This window comes from Dromaius novaehollandiae, chromosome 2 (assembly GCF_036370855.1).
Source record: "Dromaius novaehollandiae isolate bDroNov1 chromosome 2, bDroNov1.hap1, whole genome shotgun sequence".
Lineage (NCBI taxonomy): Eukaryota > Metazoa > Chordata > Aves > Casuariiformes > Dromaiidae > Dromaius > Dromaius novaehollandiae.
Window position 1 is genome coordinate 52641318 of NC_088099.1, and position 23826 is coordinate 52665143.

The window sequence follows — 23826 nt, forward strand, 5'->3', positions numbered from 1 at the left end:
AACCTCTGATAGTGCTTTGTGTATTTGTAGATAGTATCACAAAACTGAAGTTAAATGAGAGAAAAGCTAAACTTGAAGTTCTCATACATACATGAAAACTTACAGAAAAAGAGAAAAAAGATGAAAAACTCAAATGCATGAAAAGCTGTAACACTTATATTATTTATAAAGCCCAATGTTAAACACAGAATTACCATAGTGGCATGTTTTGGAAGCAGCAAGGAGATAAGTTTACAATCACTGATATAAGAACGGGCAAGGATGTGATTTTGCCATAAACTGGAAAAACAGCCACCACACTTTGAAACTGATATCTAACCCACAACTCAAGAAATGCCACTTCCAGTAGAATTAGGAAGTCCTTTAACTAAGAACCTCATTAGCAAATTCTGTTCCTTCAATGCTCCTCCAGGTAGCATTAAAGATGTGACTGGCTCCTTTTGTGGGGCCAAATACACCATATTGCTCATCTTTGGTAGCTAAGGTTTTATTGTTAAACATCTAGTCCTAAATCAGGTGACTCTGCTAGCTGACGGGAGGAAGTCAGAGCAGCTGTCTTCACACCAGCTGTCAAACAGATTTTGTTTTTGTAACGCAGTCACCACCCTTCTGCCTCACAGTTATGCTGCAAGGAGCATGGAAGCTGCTGGCAGCCACAGCAATAAAAGGGGGGGGGGGGAGGGAGGGAGGGACAAAAAAAGGGATAACTGTGGATTGTTATAGAAGTTTATAACTGGAGAACAGTTCTACAAGAGGAACAAGAGTGTACTAATTAAACCAGATTTCCAACTCTGTCCTGTGTGAATAACCTTACATTTCATTAGACATCAAAGTGTATTTCCACCATTCCTTCTGTGGGAGGCAGAAATGGGGTTTCCCTTCTTTCCCCAGCTGCTTATTTTCATGAAACTTGTAGAAATATTTCTTCCTCAGATTGCTGTTCTGTCAACTCTGATGGAAATTAGCCAGTAGGCTCAAAAGTTACCAGGAGCAGGACTAGATTTTCACACATAGCAGGTTTATAGTAGATAGGCACGTTGCCTTAGGAGAAAAGACTGTTTTTCTTCTGTTCTCCATTTGCTAGAAAGATTTAAGAAATATGGAAAAATTACAGGCAAGAAAGAGAAAGGACAGGATTCACCTGACCAAAGCAGACATCCAAAATAGGACAAATGAGTCAACAGCCTAATGTGTGTGCCTATTTCTTTTCACTATGTACAAAGACAGCCTAGGAAGGCTAGCTCAGACTTAAACATCTAGAGTAGCAATTTGAAGTGAAGTGAGAGGTATCCCACAACCAAGAACAGAAAAGGTGATGCTTCAGGATGCCAGCACTAACAGCACTGTGCTTCCTCTCCAGTAGACTACCCACAGCCCCTAACCTGCCAACACTGGATGAGCCCCTGAATTTTTCTTCAACACTTGTTACTGTTCAGCTCTGGCTGACACTTTAAGATTAGCAGCAGCCATCCTTCCTACTCCATTACTGCTTCAGTGACTCTGAGAAGTCAGAGACAGCACCTTTTAGGTCAGAAAGACGGAACTCTTCACTTAGATGACTTGTATTTACTAAGATATTGGATATCACATGATATCACTTACTGGATAGCACATGAAAACCTTGCTAAAGCACCATTCCCAAACACTGTGGTTAAAAATACCCTCTGAGAAGGATTCCTTATGGAAAGGACCGGTGTTGCTGGACAGAGTTGGTACAGTTCTCACACCTCTGCACTAAATGGCAGGGGTAAGTTCCACTGGAATATCTACAAACAAAATACTATCACAGCTTATAACTTCATTTGACTTGTTGAACTTACTAGTCACCTTAACTTTTCAATGGGAAGCTTTATGTAAACTACATCTAAGGTAGGTATTCAGTCAATTAGCAGCAAAGGGAAACTCCAGCAGATAAAAGTCTTTTCGCATTCAGTTTGGGTGACCGGGCTGATACAGCAAAATACCTACCGGCCAGTGGTAAGTTTGTCCTTGCAGAGTATTTTCTGACATGTATGTTTAGTCAGAACAGGCAACATGATTATTTCAATGCTACAAAACTTTGCCACTGCCCAGGAATCTCTGTTTAGCATAGCGTTGAATTAAATGTGAAAACAGTCAGGACAGATCTGTATCACACCCCTCTTTCTGCTTACCTGCGTCATTGTGATGATTGCACATTATAAAGGGAAATAAAGCATCTGGTCTCGGGTGTTTCACATGCACCAGTTTAATTTCAGTAAAGAGGAAGGAGCAGAGCCTGGTCTATAATGGAAAGATCTTCCAGTCTCTGGAAGAGCACCCTTCAGTTCTGAGTGAAGTCTTGCTCTCACATCAAAACAATGAGCATGAAGGCAGGGCCTAGCAACACAACTCTTTCCGCAAATCAGCCACATGCATTCCCCATCTTTTCTTTACATGCAGCCCACATACCAATAATCTTCTTCAGACTACCCAGGCTGCATAGCAGGAGCTAGTATACATACTATTGGTTGATTAAAAGGTTCAGGAGCAAACCTTTCATGCCCATCCTTGACCAATCTCTGCTCATCCTACAGGCTATGCTGTCTTTTTTGTCTAGTAATTCCCAGTGATACCTTTGCAATACTAATTCCATTAAAGAACTGAATCGCACATAAGACCAAATTGCCTATAACCCATTTTTGGCTAACTGTGATCTTCCACCAGTAGATCAAACTAGATTTGCAAATACGTGGTCTCTATCTGGTCCAAATTTTGGAACTTCAGTGCAAAAGCATAAGACGCATGATTGGCAAGAGAGCTCATGTGAGTAACTCAACCGACTTCAGTGCTGAATGCAAAGAATGTAGCTTCAGAAATGTGTTGCAAAAAAGAATTTTGCTTTTTGGCACAAGGGTTGTACTTGGGCTGACTTTAGTGCTCAGTGCTATAATTCACTGAAATACTCATCTTGCAATTTCAGATTATTTCAACCAACTGTGTCATACTTCTGCTCTTGAGAAACAAAATCATCACAAGATAGAAACTGTACAGGAGAGAACTAGCATGCTGGTCTGCAGAATGTTACTGCAGTAGACAAAGAGAGTTTCAAATTAATAAGCTGAATTGGCAATTATAACAAATCTCGGTCTGCAAGGGAGATGCCTTATGATTCAGTGCATGCTTCATGCAAAGCACTCAAGCTTGGGTACCTAAAAGTCAGATGCTAAATAACAGACTTGATTTCCAGAAATATGTGAAAAAACACTATGCATGAAAGTCAGGTCACTTTAGTATGAATTTCTATCCACAGGCACTACTATCAGCAGTGTACAGCAGATATGTGCAAAGCAAACTATAAGGCTACTTTCACTTTAAAATTGTGCTCTTTTTTCCAAACAGTATTGCTACAGTACTTCTTCTCTGCATTGTATTTCCTTAAGAAATATCCAAAGATCCACAACAAAAAAGAAAATAAATCTAGCTCTTGCACATACACATTGTTACTGCCAATACTTACCAAAAGATTCTCTGGTTTGAGGTCTCTGTGAACAATGTTTTTTCTGTGAATATAAACCAATGCCTCGCACAGGTCAGTGATCATGACAGCAGCATCATGTTCTGTGAACTTCACACTTTCTATGATTGCATCAAATAAGTCCCCACCTGGGACATACTCCAGGATTAGATAAATCTCAGCCTCTGTTTCATACACTTCAATTAAGCTTACTATATTGGGATGAGAAAGACTCCTGATGATCAGAATCTCACTTTCCATCATGTCCTCTTTCCCCTTCAGCTTGGATTTATCAACAATTTTCATGGCATAGATCTCATGGGAGATGCAGTGGCGACATTCCTTCACCACTGCAAAATTCCCATCCCCAATGGTCCTGCCAATCTCATAGTGGTTTTCCACATCAGTTCTACTTTTAATAGCATGCCTCCGGCTTGTGTTTTCCAATCCCTGAGCCTTGTTTTCCTCTTTATTCGTTCTGCGCTCTCCTGCTTTTTCTGGTCGTCTCACATCATTCTCTCTGTGTAGGATATCCCCCTCTCTTCTGGCACTCTCTTCTTTAGTCCTTTGCCCCTCTCTGCCCTCCTTGCGTGTTTTTGATGGCTTCTCTACACCTCTTGGAGTATCTTTCATTAGCCAACCACTTTGGTTAGTTATGCAGCTACTTCCATTCTCTTCCTTCACTTCGTGAGTTACCTGCCATGCTTCTACAGCATTCTTCTTGATTTTTACCACTTCTTTCTCATGGTTTTCATGCCTCTCTAGACCTCTTTCCTTCTCAATGCTCCGTTTTTGCTTTTCCAGCTCTTCATTAATGTTTCTATGTAAGTGCTTCCACATCCTCCTACAGCCACCATCCTTCAGTCCAACTTCCTCAGCTTCCAGCGGAATTTCTGAAGATTTTCGGCAATTCTTGACTTTTACATTTCTTTCTATGTGGTACTTCTGACATGTGCCTGCATGGTCTCTGCTCTCAAATGAGGTCTCAGCCTGCCTTTCCCTTTGTAACTTTTGTCTGGCCTGCCTTTCTCGTTCACACTTCTCACATCTCATTATTTCCTCTGAACTCTCTTCTATTCGTTTGTCAGGACTTTTCTCTTGGCTACAGTGCCTCTCACCTTCTCGGGCTTTTCTAGAAGGCTTCACCCCTTGCTCACCATCCCAACTTTCTCTAGACCACTTTTTTTTGGTTCTCGTCTTTTCCTCTTGCCTTGTCTTGGCTTGACTTTTTCCTTCACGTCTGGCTATCAGTTTGGAAGACATGACATCACTGCAGTTCTTGGCAACTTCTGTCTCATCAAAGCCACTGTCCATTTTTGAAGCCTTGTCATACAGCCTGCTCTTCAGTTTTTGGGACTGCTCCTCATTCTGCTGAATTGCACTGACAGCATAAGGATTATCCGGATAAAGTTCTTGTATTACCAGTTCCAGATTCTTCAAAGTGAGCTGCTCTCTCCCCATAGCTATGAAGGCGTCACCTTCCCTGAAGAAGTCAGAAACGCTTCGGATTTCTCTGCCTCTCAGATTGTAAAGCTTTCTCACACGGTCATTCTTCCAGCGTGGAAATCCCAGAGCTTCTGAAATGTCAGCCATCAGCTGTTCAAAAGTCTGGACCGATCTTCTGTTCAGAAGCAAGGTAATCTTTCTGAGTGTGTGTCCACTGGGTTTTACCACAGTAACAATTCTTGGCTTCACAGGGCTATGCTCTGAATGTATCGTGTGAAAACCATTCCGGGGATTAAAAAATGGTGAACTATAACTATTTGCACTCAAACATGGTTTTCCAAAGTTTCCTCGACTGACAGAAGAAGTCCCTTGTAGTTTCCTCTCCTTTACTTTTGAACTTTCATTGTGTGACATATGGTCAAACAAGCCTCGATGTCCTAGAAAAAAACAAAGAGCAAACATATTATTCATTATCCATCATCAGATGTCTCTGAGTAACAGTATTGCATGCATCAGCATGGTCTCAAAGTCAGGATACACGCATGCAATGTTTATAAAGCACTTAAATTGCCACTAAGGAGTAACTGCATATACATGCAACTACAAACATTGTTTGTCCAAAAATACATACTTCAGCAAATACACTTTGTGACTGAGAGACACTATTCAGAAAAATATATTGGAAACGAATAGATCTTTCTCCTATATCTCATCAGCTTCCAGCAATCCTCAGATACAGGGTTACTCATGCCAGGATTCTATCCAGAGGGTTTAACATCCCATAATGGATCCAGCTTCCATGAACCCGCTCCATTCCATTTTTGAACCCAATTGCAATTTTCACCTACGCAAGCCCTGAGGCAACAAGTTCTACAATTAAACTGCATGATGTGAGAGAAATTAAGCACTTTTGTTTTAAAACTGCTACCAGATGGCTATTTGTGTGCAGCCTTGTATTCTTAAAATAATTATCTCGCTGTTCACTTTCCCTGGACTGTTTATTTGCTTTCTAAATTAAGTAAATTTAAAACAGGAGGAAAAAAGGAAATTCCTTAAAGAAAAGTACCACTTATTGCTATAATTTTATAATAATGTTTGTAGAACATTTAGTAAGAATATAATTTAATTTTTTTCTTAAAGACTCTCTCAATTCTGTTTGATATTTGGAGTCATGGTTTTCTGATATTATGATTTGACTTTTTTATTCTAAAACATATGTAAAGCAAAAAGTCCTGAATCCTACCCAGGGACATTTGCAGTTTTTCCAGCAGGATTTTCATCTTGAAACACCAATCAACAAAGAAAATGGCACTATTCTTCACATATAATTCCAGAAAGGAGGAACTGAAAAACCTGATACATAGTTCCAGCCAAACCAAGTTATAACATAAGTCACTCTCTATATACAAAACAATGAGCTAAGAATAATAACACTATCTGAAATACTCTGATTTTTTGTACTTATTAAGATTAGAACTTGATTACAATGGAAGTCTTTTCAGCCACAAGAAATAAACTTTCATAATGAGATCACAGTGAACTTCCAACTCCATTTAATGATTTTACAGTTTAGTTGGGAACAAAGATTCAGTACATTTGAAATAAAAGGATAAAGCCAAAAGAAAGTAGGGAAAATGATTACTGGACCATTGCAACAAAATTCCCATACACAAATGGCTTATCTTCCAGAGAATTCAGCCCATTTTCACACAATATTATGATTTAATAGCCACAGTGTGAGAGAGTTCACTCCCATGAACATTCTTGTTGCTAGAATTAAGATACGCATGTTCAAAAGCTCTTGCAGGCTTAGGCCTACCACATTTTGGTTTTCAACTGCTGAAATATCATCTTCAGTATCTCAAGCTAGATATTTTTATTTGTCCCTTTCATCAAGGCAAAACGGAGTGAAAAAAAAAGATGCCTTCATACCTAGAATAACAAACGAAAGGGAAAACTACTTTCGCCCACCAAGGGCTGCAGCGTTCATTAATCCTCAAAAACAGCCTATCCAAAAGGCAACACAGAGTCTGAGTGGGGAAAGTATGACATAGGAAGACACTGTTACAAAGCTCCACTCTGATAATGGCTTGGTTTGGTACCACAGTGATGGAAACTTCTGAAATGTAAGCCTCACCAGCTAAGCTCTGTGTGCCCCTCAGCACTTCCCTTAACTCTTGTCTTCATTTTCTCCCTTCTGCCAAATGAGAGAGATTTTTTTTCTCCAAATAAATATTACAAAGAAGGCCAGCTGTCGGTATGCTGATTGAAGACGTAAGCATTATATAAGAGCTATGTATGACTAATGCTTGGTGGCTGTACTAGAGCAAGATATTTCTGTCTTCATTCTACTTTTTAAAGACGATCTCTTGTTATTGAAAGATGACTACATATGTGCTAGTGATTTTTCAGCATCAGGTATTTACACTCTACACAAAATAAAAGCCTACACTGAATGGAAAAAAAAAAAATCAGATGTAATAATAGTTCTCTGAAATCTAAATGAATTCCAGAATATGTTGGTTACCAGGAACTGCTGAAGCTCTGAATTTGATCAACATTTCCAAAATCTTGCGTACAGTCATCAAAGCATTACCTTGCTCATGGGAACAGTACACAACATTTTTCAGTTTATAATCTTGGTCCAACACAAAAACAATGCTGCACTAATAATGACTTTCCCCACAGATTATGTTTCTCCTAGCTATGCTGCTGTTATCACACCTTTCTGCAAACATGGCTATTCATTTTAAGTGCCTGGCTGCACTGTTGATTGTTTCAATTACCTGAGTATGGATAATGTTTCCTTTCTTTACTAAATCAGTTAAGCTTTAAACAGAAAACATGTTCAATTTTTCTATGTAATTAATGGCCTGTGAGCAATTGTATTTCATTAATAAAAACAATCCAGGGATGTGTTTTTGTACATTTTAAACTGGTTTAATTCCTAGTCAAAAATAGTTTGACATAAATCACAAATTTAAAAATAATCATTTTAAGAATACTAATGATTCTTACACCTTCTTCTAACATGAAGTAGGAAGTTACAGAAATACTTAAATAAATGCATACGGATGTCTCCTAAACTTTTCTGAGAAAAGGAGGAAGTGCCAAATTTTGTCAAAGTGGTCAAAATGACTAATCTATATAAATACCACATAAATTAAGAAATTTGATTCACCTGTGACAGCTATACATATTAGTTATTTTCCTGTTAAGATGCATTTATTTTACCAGATATTCTTGTTAAAATATGAAGTAAGCCCCAACCTTTCCTGAAAGTTCATATATCTAAAGCAATAACAATTATTTCTAAAAAGCTATGAAAGATCATAGGCATATACATACACAAACCTATAGCTACAATTTATATTACTTCAAAACCTTGTTTCTATATTTATATAAAAATAGGAGAGGGAGGAAGAGGGAGATGTGAATCAGAAGTGCATTTCAATGAGCTGGAGTACTGAAAAAATGACACTGGTGAAAAAATGACTGGAAAATGCATTTTTTCTTTTAATGTCTTCTGAGAGCCAATGGTTGAAAACATCTACATGTTTCTTGTAAAGGCTAAGATGTATGAATGCATGCAAGTCTATTTTTACCCATATATGCTTCTATCTATACATGTTTGTGCATCACCAAATGTCAGTATATAGAATGATGCAAAAGCTGAACAAGGCAGAAAACTGTGGGAGAGCATCAAGGCAGAGGAGAGTGCTGAGGGCTATTGCTATGGAGCAGAAGCAGTAGGGCTGATAAAAGGCACCATGCATCCCACCTAAGCTGCGCACAGCAGCACTGGAAAAAGAAAACTGAGACTTGCAAAGAGATACAGAGCTTTGGATGAGGAAGACCACGAAGGTCTTGAGGGGGCAAACTGATCACACCCAGTCCCTAGGGAAGCAAGAAGGATGAGACACAAGAGAGATTTGCGGGCCTGAGCTGGTGGCATGCACGCAAAGTTTAGCCATCTGTTGGCAAGAGCACAAGTGCTCCCTGGACAGAAAACAGCTGCTGCAGCAAACACAGTTTCTGGGGTACATTTTTAACAGCCAATTCGCAAACCATTCATGATATTCACAGACAACCCTAGTGAAAACAAAATAAAATTTCTTCTAGCAGACCTTTCCTTGGGGGGTTTTGGTTCCTGCTCTGGAAGTGGAGTAAGATAAAGGAAATTCAGGGCACTTGAGCTCTGAATAAGGTGTGCATGCAAGGCTCTAACCAATCTATGTCTTAACAAATGGCTACAGCCCTACAACACCAAGGTTATGGTGTTTGCCAGAGGTCACATACTATCATTGCAAATAACAATTTACTGCTGGCATTTGCCCTTCAAAACTTATCCTTTCCCTTGACCAGTCTTTAAGTTTGTGCGTATTAACTAAAATGTTTCCACTCATCTTGCATTCCTTCTTGGCTCTCCCTCTTGAGATCACAGTTTCAGTAATTAACTGAATGGTTTACCCAGCAGCTAATGCTGGTATCAAGTCACAAGTTGCAGTGGAATTAAATTTTTACAAGGAGTATTACAACACAATTTAAAATTGAAGGCAACACTGAAATAGGATCTACTTACAGCATCACTTTCTGTGAATAAGATGGTTTTATTTAAGCTCTGCAATTTAGAGGGCCTTCGATCAATATGAAAGCCTCCACTTAAAAAAAGCAGTTGTGAAAACTCCCCAAAACATTAGTAGAGTTATTCATAAAAGTCGCACATAACAGAAATGGTATAACTAGGAGTGTTTTTGACATATCAGTCCCAAGATAGCATAAACAAAATGTTGTTTCAAATGGGAAGTGAAAGAGCAGAACCAATTTTTTTTTCCTGAAGCCCCAGCAATTCTTGTTGAGGGCACGTAAAACAACAAAGACAACAGAAAGAAGAATCTTAACTGGAATTCAAAACTTTTTATTTACGTCAAAGTATCTGGAAGTATCTCAAAGTAACTGAAGTAGAAGAGTCTCTCTGGACTGCCTTTAGCTCAGAGCAGCCAGGTATGTAATTCACACAGGTTAACAGTGCACATCAGCAGTCAGCTGCAGGATGCAATATGAGTCCTTTAGAAGTATACCATCTTAGTCTCCTCTTCTTGCTGTAAATTATTAAATGTTGCAACTTTCATAGCCAGTGCACACGGAAAGTGCCCGAGACTGAAGAAGTAGTAGTATGACAAGTCTGATGAATGTACTAAATTAGTTGCATGGAAACAATATATGATCACAGGCATCCTTTTACAGCAAGTAAATTTTACATAGGCATCAATTACAGCCCTACTGTTGGAAACATAGGCCTGTCAGTCCAGTTTGGAAAGGTTCTTTCCAAACATATAGAACATAAGGTGAAAAGATTATTTTTATAATCTATATATTTATTATAGGTTTGGCTTGTCATAATATCTGTTACAATGGTTGCTGATACTTCCTCTTAGAGGAACCATTCCTTAGTAGTTTATAATATTTTCAAGTTCCAACTATTTGGGCTAGAATCTAGTACACCAGTAACTGCTTAAAGTTGACTTCTCTCTTTTTAAGTATTTCAGGTGAAATTGTTTAGCCTTTCTAGGAAAAAGGCTAGATAAAGAGATATTGTTTCACCAGGTTCAAAAACACTGCCCAGTTTTTCTCTAAATAACTGTAGCTGAGGGTGCAGAAACACCCCCTCTTTCCTTTCCTCCTGCTCACCCTTGCCTCTTTGCCATGCTTTCCAGCCATTTAGGGCAGAGACTTCGTTGGAGTAAGGATGGGCCTTTACTTCAGCAGCACCAGAAAGTAGTCACCCCACGTCAATCCACATAAAATTCTACCTAGAAAAAAGCAGTCTAATTTCACAAGATCTCCATAAGAGACAGTGCCAAACTCAGCAGGAAAATCCCTGCTAGTTCCAGCCTGAGCGAGCTCAAAAGGCTCACACGGATCAGAGGCATGGTGTATGTGCCCTTGAGCCCAAGCTTCAAAAATTTCTTTTCCCTTTTAACAGCTGCTAAGGCGTATTGATAAGAAAAGGCTGGATGGTTGAATCAAAAGTTTGGGATAAGTTACAGTGGCTGGAGCCTCTCACAGGAAGACTGAAAGTCAATAAGGGAAACGGAGGAGAGTGGAACTGGCTTGTCAGAGGGAGGCTGGAAGAAAACATGCAGCACAAGGATTTGGCTAACTGAAGAAATGAAGACTATAGACAAATATGTGTACAGGCAGATAAACAGGACTAGGGAGAAGAGAAGTCACTCAGTGCTCCAGTGTGTTGTGAAAAACAGACTGGCACCAGAAAAGAGACCAGGATAAGAAATTACTTGAAAGACAGGAGATGAGGAGTCTTGGCAAAGGGACTAAAAATGGAAGTCGACTGGGGGAAGGCAAATGAGAGAGAATGGAGGAAAAGTTGGGACAGGAACCTGGAACTTGCTGTGTGAGAACAGGAGGGCTGGGAAAAGGAAAGGAAACTGGGAGGACATTGCTTTTCTGGTATCACTCTGTCCGGAAGCCAGACTGGCTATAGCAGGGGCAGTGACTAGAACAGAAACAGGAATGACTGCAGATGTGGACTGGGTGGATAAAAGAAAAAGAGAGGGCTAAGAAGTCGCAAGTGAGGAGGAAAAAGAACCGGGAAAGGCTGCAGGAGATCGGGCAAATAGGGCCATATTTAGATACTAGCTGACAGCAATTCCTGTGAACTTTGCTGACAAAGTGGAAGCGGAAGCAGAGGGAGACTGGAAACGGGAACCAGTAAATGTGAGGATGGGAGTAAGATGGGCTGGGAAGTCAGGTTGGACCCTGAGCTTATGCAAAAGGACAGGACTGGAAGACAGTAACAGAACTGTCCTCACATCCCTGGTCTGCTCTGTTGCAGTTCTTCATAAAGGACATCTACCTCTTCCTGTTGTCACTTACCGTATCAGTTCACCTAGATTATTTTTTTCTTAAAGAATGGAGAAAATACATGCACACAAAGAGATAGCTGTACTAAAAGAACATTACTAAGTTCATTATTAAGACAAGACAGAACTAAAGTTGTCAACAGAACTTCACCATCTCCTTGCATAAAAGATAGTTTACAAGCGCATAAGGTTTTTCCTTTGGCCCCTTCGGGCCACAGTGGATCCTCTTTAACAGAAAAATCAGCATCAGGACCATGCAGTGAAAAAGTGCATTGTCTACAGAAACCTTATCTCTCTAAGCACAGCAGTTGAAAAGTGTGTTGTGAAAGAACAGAGGAAGAGAAGGAATGTTTTCTCAAGGGAAGGGACTACAGCCTTAGAGAGCTGGATTTTAACTCAGACAGTTCCACAGAATTTCTAAGCAATTGACTTAACCTAGATTTTTCAGTGAGGATTACATTCTGGTGCCCAAAATAATATCCTAGGACCTGATCTGCAAAAGTATTCAATGGTCACAGTTGCAACAGAATTTGCTGGAAGCTGTACCTCAGGCATATAAAGTATTATTACACAACACATATACATAAGTCATCCAAAAATTGAGGGCCTGGGAGTCTCAGACTGCACTCTTCTCTTAATTAAAGGACTTTTGACATTAATTTTTCTATCTTGACTCCCACTCAGAAAAACATAGTTAATGCACTCTCTTCAGAGCTATCACAAAGTTGCTAATCGACGTTTGTGAAGTATTCTGTTCTTGTAATGATAAGCACGATAGAAAGGCCCAAGAGGAAGTTAATAACCCCATATTCACAGCGGGGTTCAAAAAGCACGCCATGAAACGCATGAACAACTGGGGTAAACTGTGAGTTGATGCTCATTATGTAAGCTTTGTCCATCCTATGCACTGATGGAGTCAGAGACTCCAGGGAAAATAACAACATCTGACACTGCAATTATTGGTTATATCATAATGCACACAAGCAGGGCGGGGGGAAGACAACATCACTAATCAATGCTTGTAAAGGCTTGACTTTGTAACCTGAATAATGTTAGATTGTAAGTACCTGTCCTGACAGAAACACATTGGTCAAATGATATATGCTCAGGACATATTAGATGGTGAGGCAAATACAAATTATATGATGCAAGAAAACAGTACTGTAAATCATCTGGTCATCATAACCACGGTTTCCTGAACCAATGAGATAAGCACAATCTAAGTATTTTTAGACAACTGAAGTGTATTTTAGCAGCCAACATTAGGAATTACCTATGACAGTATTTGCAGGAATTATTAATTGCATTAGCTACTGCTGCAGAATGAAAACAAAATCACATCCAATATTACAAATACTGCTTATCAGCTGGAATCTTTCAAAAACAATTTTAATACTGTCACAATAGAAAGGGAATGAGCTTGATTTCTATAACATCATTTCTTCTGCCTTAATGAGGAGCTCCTATCATATTCATGCCAGCACATCCACCTCCAATTCGCACTAGTGTAATGGAGATCAACTGCTGACCCAGTCTAACCCAAATTGTGGAAAACTGAGATCACTCAGCAACTCAAACAGTACTCAAGTCCACTGAAGAAAAACTAATTTGGACTTGTCTACAAAAAGGAAAAAAAGACAGAAATAAATAGAATATATAAATAAAAAGATATATTATTAATGTATCTGCCTTATAAATATACAATTTTAGTCCTAAAGGTCCTATGAAATAAGTATGATGCAATTCCAAGTTCATAATCTTTCACAATTTCACATCAAGCATGCTTAACTTTGCATGGAGTATTATTTTTCCTTTAACTGTCAGCCCTGCAAACTCAAGTGTGTGTCAAGTTCAGTTCCTTCTTTCCCACACATCATCAACAGGACTAAAGTTTCTCCCGGCCAAATTACGTCTCGTTCTATTAAGCGAGCTCCAAAATGTCAGCAGTGAGGAAAGAAAACATCATTAGAGACTAGTCCTAGAGGACAAAATTAAGGGAGAGACACACTTCTGTTCCCACTCCCTACCCTCACAAGTCCCTGGCATGCAAGAAGACCACTACAACGTATCTGCTGACAGCATGTAAAAAATGAAAGCTTTTGATTTGAAGAATAAAATAAACATCCGTTATGTTATGCAAACTGGAAACCAGAGATCTCTAAGTCTTTCAGCCCCGTGAAGGTCCATTCTCATTCTTCCCCCATTTTTCATGCATTCACTCTAGTTCCTTTCCCCCCTCCCCCGTTTCAGACTCTCCTTTTCACTGCCAGTTTTGGTATATGAATCCCTCAGTTTATGGGAGATGCTAGAGAGTAAAGAGTACAGAGCAGCTGCAAAGCAGACAGGTGCTGTAGCTAAGGATTCCCTCAGGTGGGAAGGGCTGTCTGGAGGGACAACCTGGGTGAAAAACCTTGCAGCTGGCTGGACTTCAGTTGAGGATGGGAGACCAAGCAATCTCCACACTGGATCCCTCGCCAGAGCTAGCTAATTTCTGGATTTTTCCATTCTGAAGATGGATGCTGCCTCCTTGTCACCCACACCTCCAGTGACAACCTGCAGTGATATGCATGTAGGAGGCTCAGCACACAGGAACGTGTGACTGTATTTACCATATTTGAGATCCATGAGGGATAAAAGACACTTAGCCATTCTTCTCTCTCTCTCCTCAAAGAAAATGAATTCAGCTTTTTTCTCTCCTCTTTTTTTCTCCCTTTTGCTAAATGTTCAGAGCCTCCTTGCAGTCTGCCCCGGCCTTCTCCCATCTGGCTCCCCCCAGAGACTGAGCAGTTGGGGCCAAACTGCTGCAGGGCAGCCTGGTTTGCTTTCTGACAGTTTTACACTCCCTTTCCCCATCCGTGCATACTGGTTGGGCAAGAACTACCTTCCTATCAGCTCATCTGCTCCCCCTGCAGGCCCACAGCAAGCCCACTGTACGGTTCAAGATTTTCTAAATTAAGCCATTTGTAATTAAAAAATAAAATATTTACAGCAAACACAGATGGCTATTGCCATGTGTTAGTGTTAAACTGAGCTGAATCACCCCCAGAGCAGCAGATGAAGGTAAAGATTTCATGTAGTCTGGCAATGAGTCACAAGTGCCATCATTTTTACATTTTTTTTTTTAAGAGAAGAACCCCACTTCCATTATTTTTTTTCTTTCTAACATTCTAAAGGTATCAGATTAAAAAATGAGCATAATGAAATCTCTAAAGAAGTATACAGATGCATAATCTGTAAAGATGAAGTGCATTGCACATGAAATGAAGCAGTGCACTTGGAGATGTGAGGCTCAGTTTTTTAAGTTATTACCTTGCATAAAACCAAAAAAGAACATTATGAAACTGCTCATTTATTTCATTTCTTTCAAAGGTGACAGCCTGTGTATTTTATTGGTAACAGCTATGCCTGCTTTTTGTAGTTTGACAGGTTTAGGGTCGGTCCCAGTAACTAGGGAAGTGAGCTATGCAATCCAGGACCTTCCATCAAGAGCATCCTCCAGGAGAGGGGCAGAACTAGCAGAAGGAAACAAAAGCATTTTACACAACTGCCACATTTGCAATGATCCCTCTGTCAGAGCTCTCTGTGTGTTTCCCAAGGTTCAATGTACAAGGAGTTTCACGTTGATGTTCTGGACTCCTGAACTACCATATATTTCAAATTACTTATTCATGCTCCATCACAAAGTAAGTTTTCATTGCTTTTTAATCCTGTTAGCCAATGCTGTCACAGTGGAAGGAGCAGGATTCTGCTTATTTTTGTACCAGGTTTTACTTGGATTGCTTCCTAAATCTCAATTTGATGACTAATCAGTTGCAACTGAGCAAAACCAATGAAAATTAGAGAGCGTGCAGAGGTGTCACTGAGGGTTTAATTAGGCTTCTAGAACCTTTATTACTAATAACATTGTTGCATAACTGAAGAGAAGACCCAGCTAGAGTCTGATTCTCTGTTTAGTTTGCAAAAGGGGCAATTATGCAAACATTTTACTTGGAAATTTAGCACATTTAAGAGATGTTAACTCACATGTAAGAGTAGTATTTCCGATCCCAATATTACAGAACCAATTTTTGAGAAGAGAGTCATATATTAAAGTCAACATTGAAAACCACTTGTTTTGCACCACTTATAAAAGCAAATGTTTTTTTTTTTCAGACAAAACTCTAAGCCAGTGCTAATTATGTTTAAAAGCATGATGACAAGCAGAAGGATAAGGATTTTCACACCACCAGGCATTTCTCGGCATTTCTAGTAAGTACACTATTTGGGGTGATATGAAAACTAAAAAGCTAAAATATATGTGCAGGCTAGCAATACTGATTGAGTGGGAGACGGTGTTTTCAGAACAATTACTGAAAGCTTCTAAGAATACTTAGCATAGGTAATTGTTTTGCATTCTTACAATAGTTAGACTGAGTGAATTACACTAATAACAGAGAGAAGCTGGTAAACGTGCCTGATTTTTATTTGCAGTGAAGGCAAATTACCAAAACCTCAAATTCACATGAGAACTAATTGAGGCAGTAGCTCCCCCTGCCCTTTTTCAGTCTGTTTCCAGGATCTAGTGGATATTTTCCTAAAGGAAAGACCACCTACCTGAAAACAAGAAAATCCTGGAAACAGTGTACTGTTAGAAAGTGTCACATTCACCTCTTTCCATTTCTACATTTTCAGCTCTGACCTAAGTTACATTGAAGCTAATTAAAAGATTCACATTGCCTTCACATTGCCAGTGAGAGCTGGATCAATCTAACTGAGACTGCTGAATGTTCCATAATGTTTTAGTGCTCATTACATTTACAAGAAAATCTACATAACGCTGATTTTAAATGTTGTTAAATATTTAGGAATCATCACGTCAAAGCAAAAGACAGTGACAAAACCCCACTTCATTAGCTTTAGAACTGCTGGAAAAGAAGGAATAACCACCAGCTTCCAGATCTCTACAGCCAATAGCTGTAGAAAGCAATATAAAGCTAAGTGAGCTCAGAAACTGGGAAATGAATCCCACACAACCTCCCTTAGTCACCACATGTGTAAAGTCCCACAGACACCAAAATAGAGAAGCTGGGTAGGACATGACTAGAAAGAGCTGCAGTGCAGTCAGATACAAGGTCTGTTGTAAGACTACTAGATAAAGATATATTCAAAACTCAGATCAGCATGCCCAAGTTAATTAACTTGAGTTAAGACAACAACAAAGACAAGGTAACATTAAAACAGCTCAATTTCAGAGTCTTGAACAAGTGCCAATAACTTGAATTAAAACCAAATTATCTTATCTGTGCTGACACTTTAAGCCCAATTAACCAATTCAGGTTGATGAACCACATATGGAGATTTACCGGAGGCTAGCCCTCAGCTGACATGTCCTACAAGAGCTTTTCTGGGGAGAGTGATGCCATACCTGTAGACCCACACCGATTAAAATACAAGAAAGGACCTAAGTCTGAAGGATCAGTTCTGTCTAAAGAACTGCAGTACAACTTCCTCAAATACAAAATGCAGCCACCTCTTGAGAAGAGCATGATGGAGTTGCTGTTGAAGACATAACGGCTGCACTCGTACTACATAAACTAGTTGCAGTATGTTTTGTAAGCTTTAGGTCACTTGACAGCTGTTTTGTGACTGTGCTCTGCTTCTCAATATTTCAAGGAGTCAAAACTACATTCAGAGTGCACAAGAAAAAAAAAAAACAAGAAAGCGTTAAGATGAAAAAAGAGTGCTAAAGAATACCAGAATGAGTGGGGGGGGGAGAAACTTGTTTGATACCCATGTCATTAGAGAAGGCATCAAAAAGTTTTCTACTACATCTGAAAAATTCATCATTTTTTTCTTTAAACTAACAAAACCTTCCTTTTTTTCCTCTTGTCCCTTTCTTAGTTGATAGGAAGCATTTCCTTGGAAACCGTAAAGCAAAAGTGGTTTTGTTTCCTCCTCCCCCTTCTTCTAATTTGCAAATGCTTCTCCCTGGCTCCCACTTACTCAGCTCCAGAGACCTTTTAAGTTGCTTCTTTTCTTATCTACCCACTTCTTTGTTCTTTTGCTTTTATTTATTTGATGAATAATTTAACTGATATTTTTTCAGACCAGTCTCCACGGAAAAGAATACTACGTGAAACACACAACTCCAAACATTGCAAAAGAAAATGGATCAAAAGCTACAGGGTAGCAAAGGTATAATGAATTGAAGAACTTGAACAAGGGTTTTTTTTAAATATGTGCATATGCATATATTGTTATTTATATTATGAAGTTAGTAGCAAAGATAAGCAAGATAAAAATATTAGATTAACCCCTCACACAATATAGGCTGAAACCTAAATGCTCAGAGGAGGAAGTGAGAGTTTGGTTGCACAGTTGTGAGGTCTTGTTTAAAAGAAGTATTTCAGTACACAGCGTAGCAAAAGCTTCAAAATATAGGGTGGTTTCCAAGCATAGCCTCTCAGAAATTGAAAACTGTCCCATTAGGTCAAACCAGTGGCCGTCTAGTCTTGACTACTGAGGAAGGGAAGAAAAGTCATGCTGCACAGCGAAAAGTTATGGAATAGTCTTCCTATACATATCCATTCTGTTATTAAACAGGAGCAAGTATAACTGATTTAACTACAGAAGTCAGGGGATGCAAGAGCAGAAGCAGCATTTTGTGCCCCATAAGGCACAGCTGGGTGGTGTGGCTACCACGTGTCAAGCCATCTACATCTGACACTCAGGGCACGACAACCTTCCCCAGCCTTTAAGCCTAAGCCTGTAACCCACAGTTGCCACTGTAGTAACCTCCAAACTGAACACCAGCTGAGGGAAGACTCAGTCTCTAAATGTGTTTTAACACACAGCTGTGCAACAGCTATAAATCTTTAGAGCAAATACTGTTTATTTTTACACAGCATGAGTGCTATCTTACTGGCCTGTTAGCATTTATTTCAAATGAACTATACTCACACCAAGTATTAGAGGACTGCAAATGACTTCTCATCTTTGATTTTTACTGTAACACAGACGACGCTGCCCATGCCTTTCAGAATAGTAAACAATGATTTAACCTTCAGATTTTAAAGCTTGCTTTTGTATCCTCTACAGCTGCTTAGGTGGTCTCTCAGCCTGGGAAAAGGAAGGTTAGCCTGGCCTCTAACACTTCTCTATGAAACAACAAGGAATTAATCTCCTTTTAGTAGTATTTTGCTCCATTTCCCCAAAGCTGTACAAAGCTACCTCATTAGCTTTCCTTATGATACAAAGCAGGACAACTTCTCCTTATTCCAAGAAAAGCAACTGAATGTTGCACAACCCAGGTGATGAGCACAGCTGAATAAACATCCCAACTTCGCATCTTTGGGGAACACCTTTTTAAAAGATTTGCTTTTCTTTGGAGCTGTTGCCCGAATTCGGCCACAGCTGGCTGTTCCCCAGCTCACCCCGGAGCAGAAATCGCTCTTTCCTAAGTCACTCTATCCTAATTTCAAGCTCAAATGCCTCAGAAACTCTCCCCCGTCCCTCGCGGAGACCACTGCCGGGCTGGCACAGGGCAAGCAGTGCCGGCTCCCTACTCACGCACCCGACAGCGGTTACCTCAGTAGTATACACGCGCAACATGAGCACATGCGGTAACATATAATGACCAGGGAGGAAGTTTCCCCCGCCACCAGAGCCCGGTCGTGCCCTCCCCCCCCCCAGAGCCGGAGTCCGGCTGCCTCCAGCTCGCCCGGCCGAAATCACCCCAAACTCACGCGAAAGGCCGGCGTCCCGCGGCGGCGGAGCGGCGCAGGCAGCACGCGGCGACGGGGCGGAGGGGGCCGCCGCCGCGGGGGGCGAGGGAAGGGCGCACTCACCCGCGCAGTGGCAGCAGGAGCCCGCCGCAGGGTGCAGCGGCGGCGCCGCCGCCGCGGCCGGCATGCCGCCTCGCCTCGGGTCCGGTCCGGGGCGCCCCGCACCGCGCTGTGCGGTGTGCCGCCGCGCCGCGCCGCGCCGCCTCCTCGCCGTGAGGGGAGGGGAGCTGCCGGGAGGCGGTGCCGCGGTAACGGCCGCGGCAACGGTCGCGCCCGCTCCCCCCACAGCCGCGCGGGGCAGCGCGCCGCGCTCGCCACCATCTCCGCGCCCCTCGCCCTCCGTGCCCCCTTCCCAAATTCCCTCTGTCGCCCCGCTTCGCGTCCACCCCCGCCACAGCGGTTTCCTCGCCTTGCCCCTGGCCTCCCCTCGTGTCGGCGACTCGCCCGCAGCCTGAGCTGTGGCCATCCCCAGCCGCCAAAAACTCTGGGTTTTCCCCCCTTGGGCGTCCAGCTCTCCAGCTTGGCACTAGAGTTTTATTAAAGGATGATGCGAAGGTGTCCCGCGTGCTTTTGGGCATGCACAGTGTTATTCCTCAGGTGGAAGGACTGAGGATACAGCAAGCGTTAACCCACTAATTAGTTCAAGCACACTTTTTTTTTTAATGGCCACTTTAATGCCAAGTCATGGATGGAGTAGACTTAATAAGTCATTCACTTGGGGTTTGGATTTAAAAACAAGCACTAAACAGCGTAAATAAAGCACATATTAAATGCATGAACAACTGGTTGCCCAGCAGACCTCATAAAATTTGAGAATCATAGTTGCAATATTTAATGAAGTTGCGAAGAGACTCATCTCAGGCACAGCGCTATTCAATTTTTGTCAGTGATGTAGAAGCAAATTAACATCATTGCTGGTACCTTGGCAGTTGACAGAAACGTTGGCAGCACAACAAACAGATGACAGAGGGCAAGGCCTCCATAAAGGTCAGTCACTTGGCAACACGGGCTCATTCACCCACAACACTTTTGGCTGCTGGCAAATGCAAAAATATATATTGAAGAACAAGGGACGCGGGCCCTACGGTCAGTCCCCTCTTCCATACACACCTCAGAAAAGTTATGGCTCAGAAAAGACCAGTGAGCGCTCTGGAAAATGGGCAACTCGGAGCTAGCTCGCCATGCAGCGCTCTCCAACAAAAGCGGCCAGATTGGGACATAAATCGGAGGACAGTGAGCAGGAATGAGGAAGCGATTTCTTCTCTCCATGCTGCGGCGTCCAGGCTGCTACTGCAATACCGTCTACACATCTGATACACGTATTTGTAAAGGCATGTTCAAAAAATCAGTGGGAGTGAAGTAACAAGCCACAAAACTGATTACATGAGAAGAACTTGGCCCGTTTATCTTATGAAGAAGGAGGTGCAATTTGATAACAGCGTGTACGTGTCTCCATAGGGCAAAATACCAAGAACTAAAAGTCCCTTTAATCTTGTAGAGGAAAAGAATAAAGAGAATCACTGTCTGGAAGCTGAAGTCAGACAAATTCAAATTGGAAATTTTATCATGAGAGTGAATAATCACTGCACAAATTACAAAGTGAATCTCTGGTTCCTTCATCTCTTGAAAACTTCAAATAAAACAAGATGTGGAAAATATACTCTACCCCAATGCAAGTCATTGGGCTTACCACAGGGATGACTAGATTAAATGTAATGGCTAGAGATATATAGTAGGTCAGACTAAACAACTTAGTGCTGTATCCTCCTGGCCTTAGATTCTATGAACAGAACCAATCAGAACATTTAATCACATATTCTTTACACTCTGATTTTTTTCATTTACTGAAAGTTTTGTCCTGCTGCCCCATTTAACTATCTTGTCTTCTATGATTTTACTTCCACAGTATTTCGCTGTTTTGGAGCAAGATAGTCTGACACAAAATCCTTTGTAAATGTAGATTTTGATCAATGTTTTTCCTGAAAAGTCTTCCAGTGTGCTTTCTAAGAGTTAAGTGTAAAGACATGGATAGAAAGGCTAAATATGCTCTCTGGATTTATTTCCATAGAGCATTTCTATTTTGCTAGACTATCTGATAAATAAAATCATGCAAAATAAAAGTGTAGACAAAACCTGTCACATAAGCTAATCAAAACCCAGGTTATCAAAACCAGCAACGCATTATAATACCAAGTTAGTAAGTTATAGTAGCATAATTCCACTTCTGTTTGTAATCTTCCGGATTGTTTAAAACCTCAAATACTAACGCCACCCTTTTTTTCTTATTTTCCCCTTATCCGTGATCTAGAGCTTGTTCATTCTATAGTCATCGTTATTTTTTTGTTTTCCAACTGAGCCCAAGTTATTTTCAAATAAGGCATCTTCAGGATTAGAATTGCCTGGAAGAGCAGGTTTTGAGTCATTTTTATATGCACAGCTTGTGCAGTATAAAAGGCTACCTCTTCTATCAGACTCAATGTTGCTGTGAAATCTTGGCTCCACAGTGAAAGTTTTCTTCTGCTAAAGGAGCATTTCTCCATCTTTCAGGTGGTTCTTTAAACAATGCTATAGCTAACTAATTTCTGTCGTTCTTCGCATCTCAGTAAATAACTGATTGCTTCTGGATGAAGCAGGTGTGAAGATGCTGGAAAGCTGCTGGAAATCCTAGTGTATTACTATCACTATTATATTTTAACGATGATCACAGCCTCAAAATTATTTCCCTGGCAATCAAAAACTAATCAGAATTCCAACTTTTCACCTCTACAAACAAAATTTAACAGTCAACATGGAAATACGTTTAAAAAGTGATGATCAGTCTTTTTAAAATTAGTAATACCTTATTAAAAGCATACCTACTTCCAGAAAAGCAGAGGCAGTGAGTACAACACTGGCTTAAGATTTCAGGGGCTATGTTCTATTCCTGACTCTGGGATTCTTCTATCAAGCTATTTCATATTGCTGTGTGAGACCTTTTCCACCTGTAAAATGCAGACAATGATACCAGTTAAAGGGATTTGCTCTCAGTAGATGCAAAATCTTTAGAAGAGCTAAGTGTCAATCCTAATTATTTGGTATTACTTCCTGCAGTTTGTTTCCAACATAACATTCATACTTTCAGAAGTCAACACACTTTGGTAGTACTCACATTTCTTAGGGTAGAATGAAAAACAGAAAGATGCAAAAAGAGGCCCAATGCATTCAATATGAAAATAAAGACAAAATCTGACCTTTACTGAGGACCAGAAATAAGACTAAAGTGTATCTTAACTGAGTTCTCTCCAAACTATATGTTTCTACCTCAGGTACTATGGCTTGCACATATGAAATATAATGGGTAGAAGATGAAGGAATTAATCTGAATGGTTAGTGATTATAGCTAACAGTCAGCTGCTGTTAGAAATCCAGATGATAATTTTTCAGACTTCTTCAATAAGAAATCAAAAACTCTCAGTAAAATGATGAAAAATGGTAGATATTACTCAAATCACAACGAACACATGCCAAACTAGATGTGAACAATGCAGATTTTGTCTTCCCCTCCCCCCAAAATCAAAGAATTTACATGCATGCTACCTCTTAGATATATATAGGATACATGTAATGAAATGAATAATTCCTGACATAAATCAAGGGGTAATGCCTGAACGGAACCAAGAAAATATATCATTTTGCCAGAACAGTGATATTACAGTCATTTACACAACAGTGCTGAATGTATTCATGTCATCAAGAAAAGAAATCAGGATCCTCAGCCATAGTCAGCAGACCAGCAGATATTCAAAGCAAAAAAAAAAAAAAAAGCTTTAGAAACTTATTATTGCCTAAACAGGAATAATGATAATGACATAATTCTACGCTTCTTATTATCAGAATATTATTTCTTATTAATTCTTATATCTATTCTTATTATCAGAATAAATATTTTTTCTATCAAGAAAATGCACTACAGTTTCACCAAAGTTATGTTATCTTCCCCTAACAAATTGCCTTACTTTGATTTCTAAATCATTGAGATACTTAATCAGTGTCAAATTCAGTGCAGTGGAAAGGGGCTCTTGATCATAGATGGCAACATTTTGATGAGGCAGGAGAATTCTCTGTAAATTTGTTTTTATAAACAGTTCATGTATTATTTTAAGAGAGACTCACTAGTGTCAAATGAGTAGAAACTGTGACTGCTTGACATCCTCTGACACGCTGGATTATATGCTTTACCTGTGCTAAACTGATATCCACTGGATTATGACTCTTGCCT

The 23826-nt window shown here is 40.3% G+C and overlaps 1 protein-coding gene across 1 annotated transcript in view; it reads right to left on the reverse strand.

Moving 5' to 3' along the window:
- Nucleotides 1-19590, reverse strand: part of DCLK3 (doublecortin like kinase 3) — a 32585-nt gene extending 12995 nt beyond the window's left edge. The window contains exons 1-2 of the mRNA XM_026101361.2: nucleotides 19530-19590; nucleotides 3479-5358 (exon numbers count right to left, since the gene is read on the reverse strand). Of these exons, the coding sequence (XP_025957146.2) occupies nucleotides 3479-5335 (1857 nt within the window). The 5' untranslated portion in view covers nucleotides 5336-5358; nucleotides 19530-19590. The remainder of the gene's footprint in view (nucleotides 1-3478; nucleotides 5359-19529) is intronic.
- Between the last annotated feature and the right edge of the window lie 4236 nt (nucleotides 19591-23826).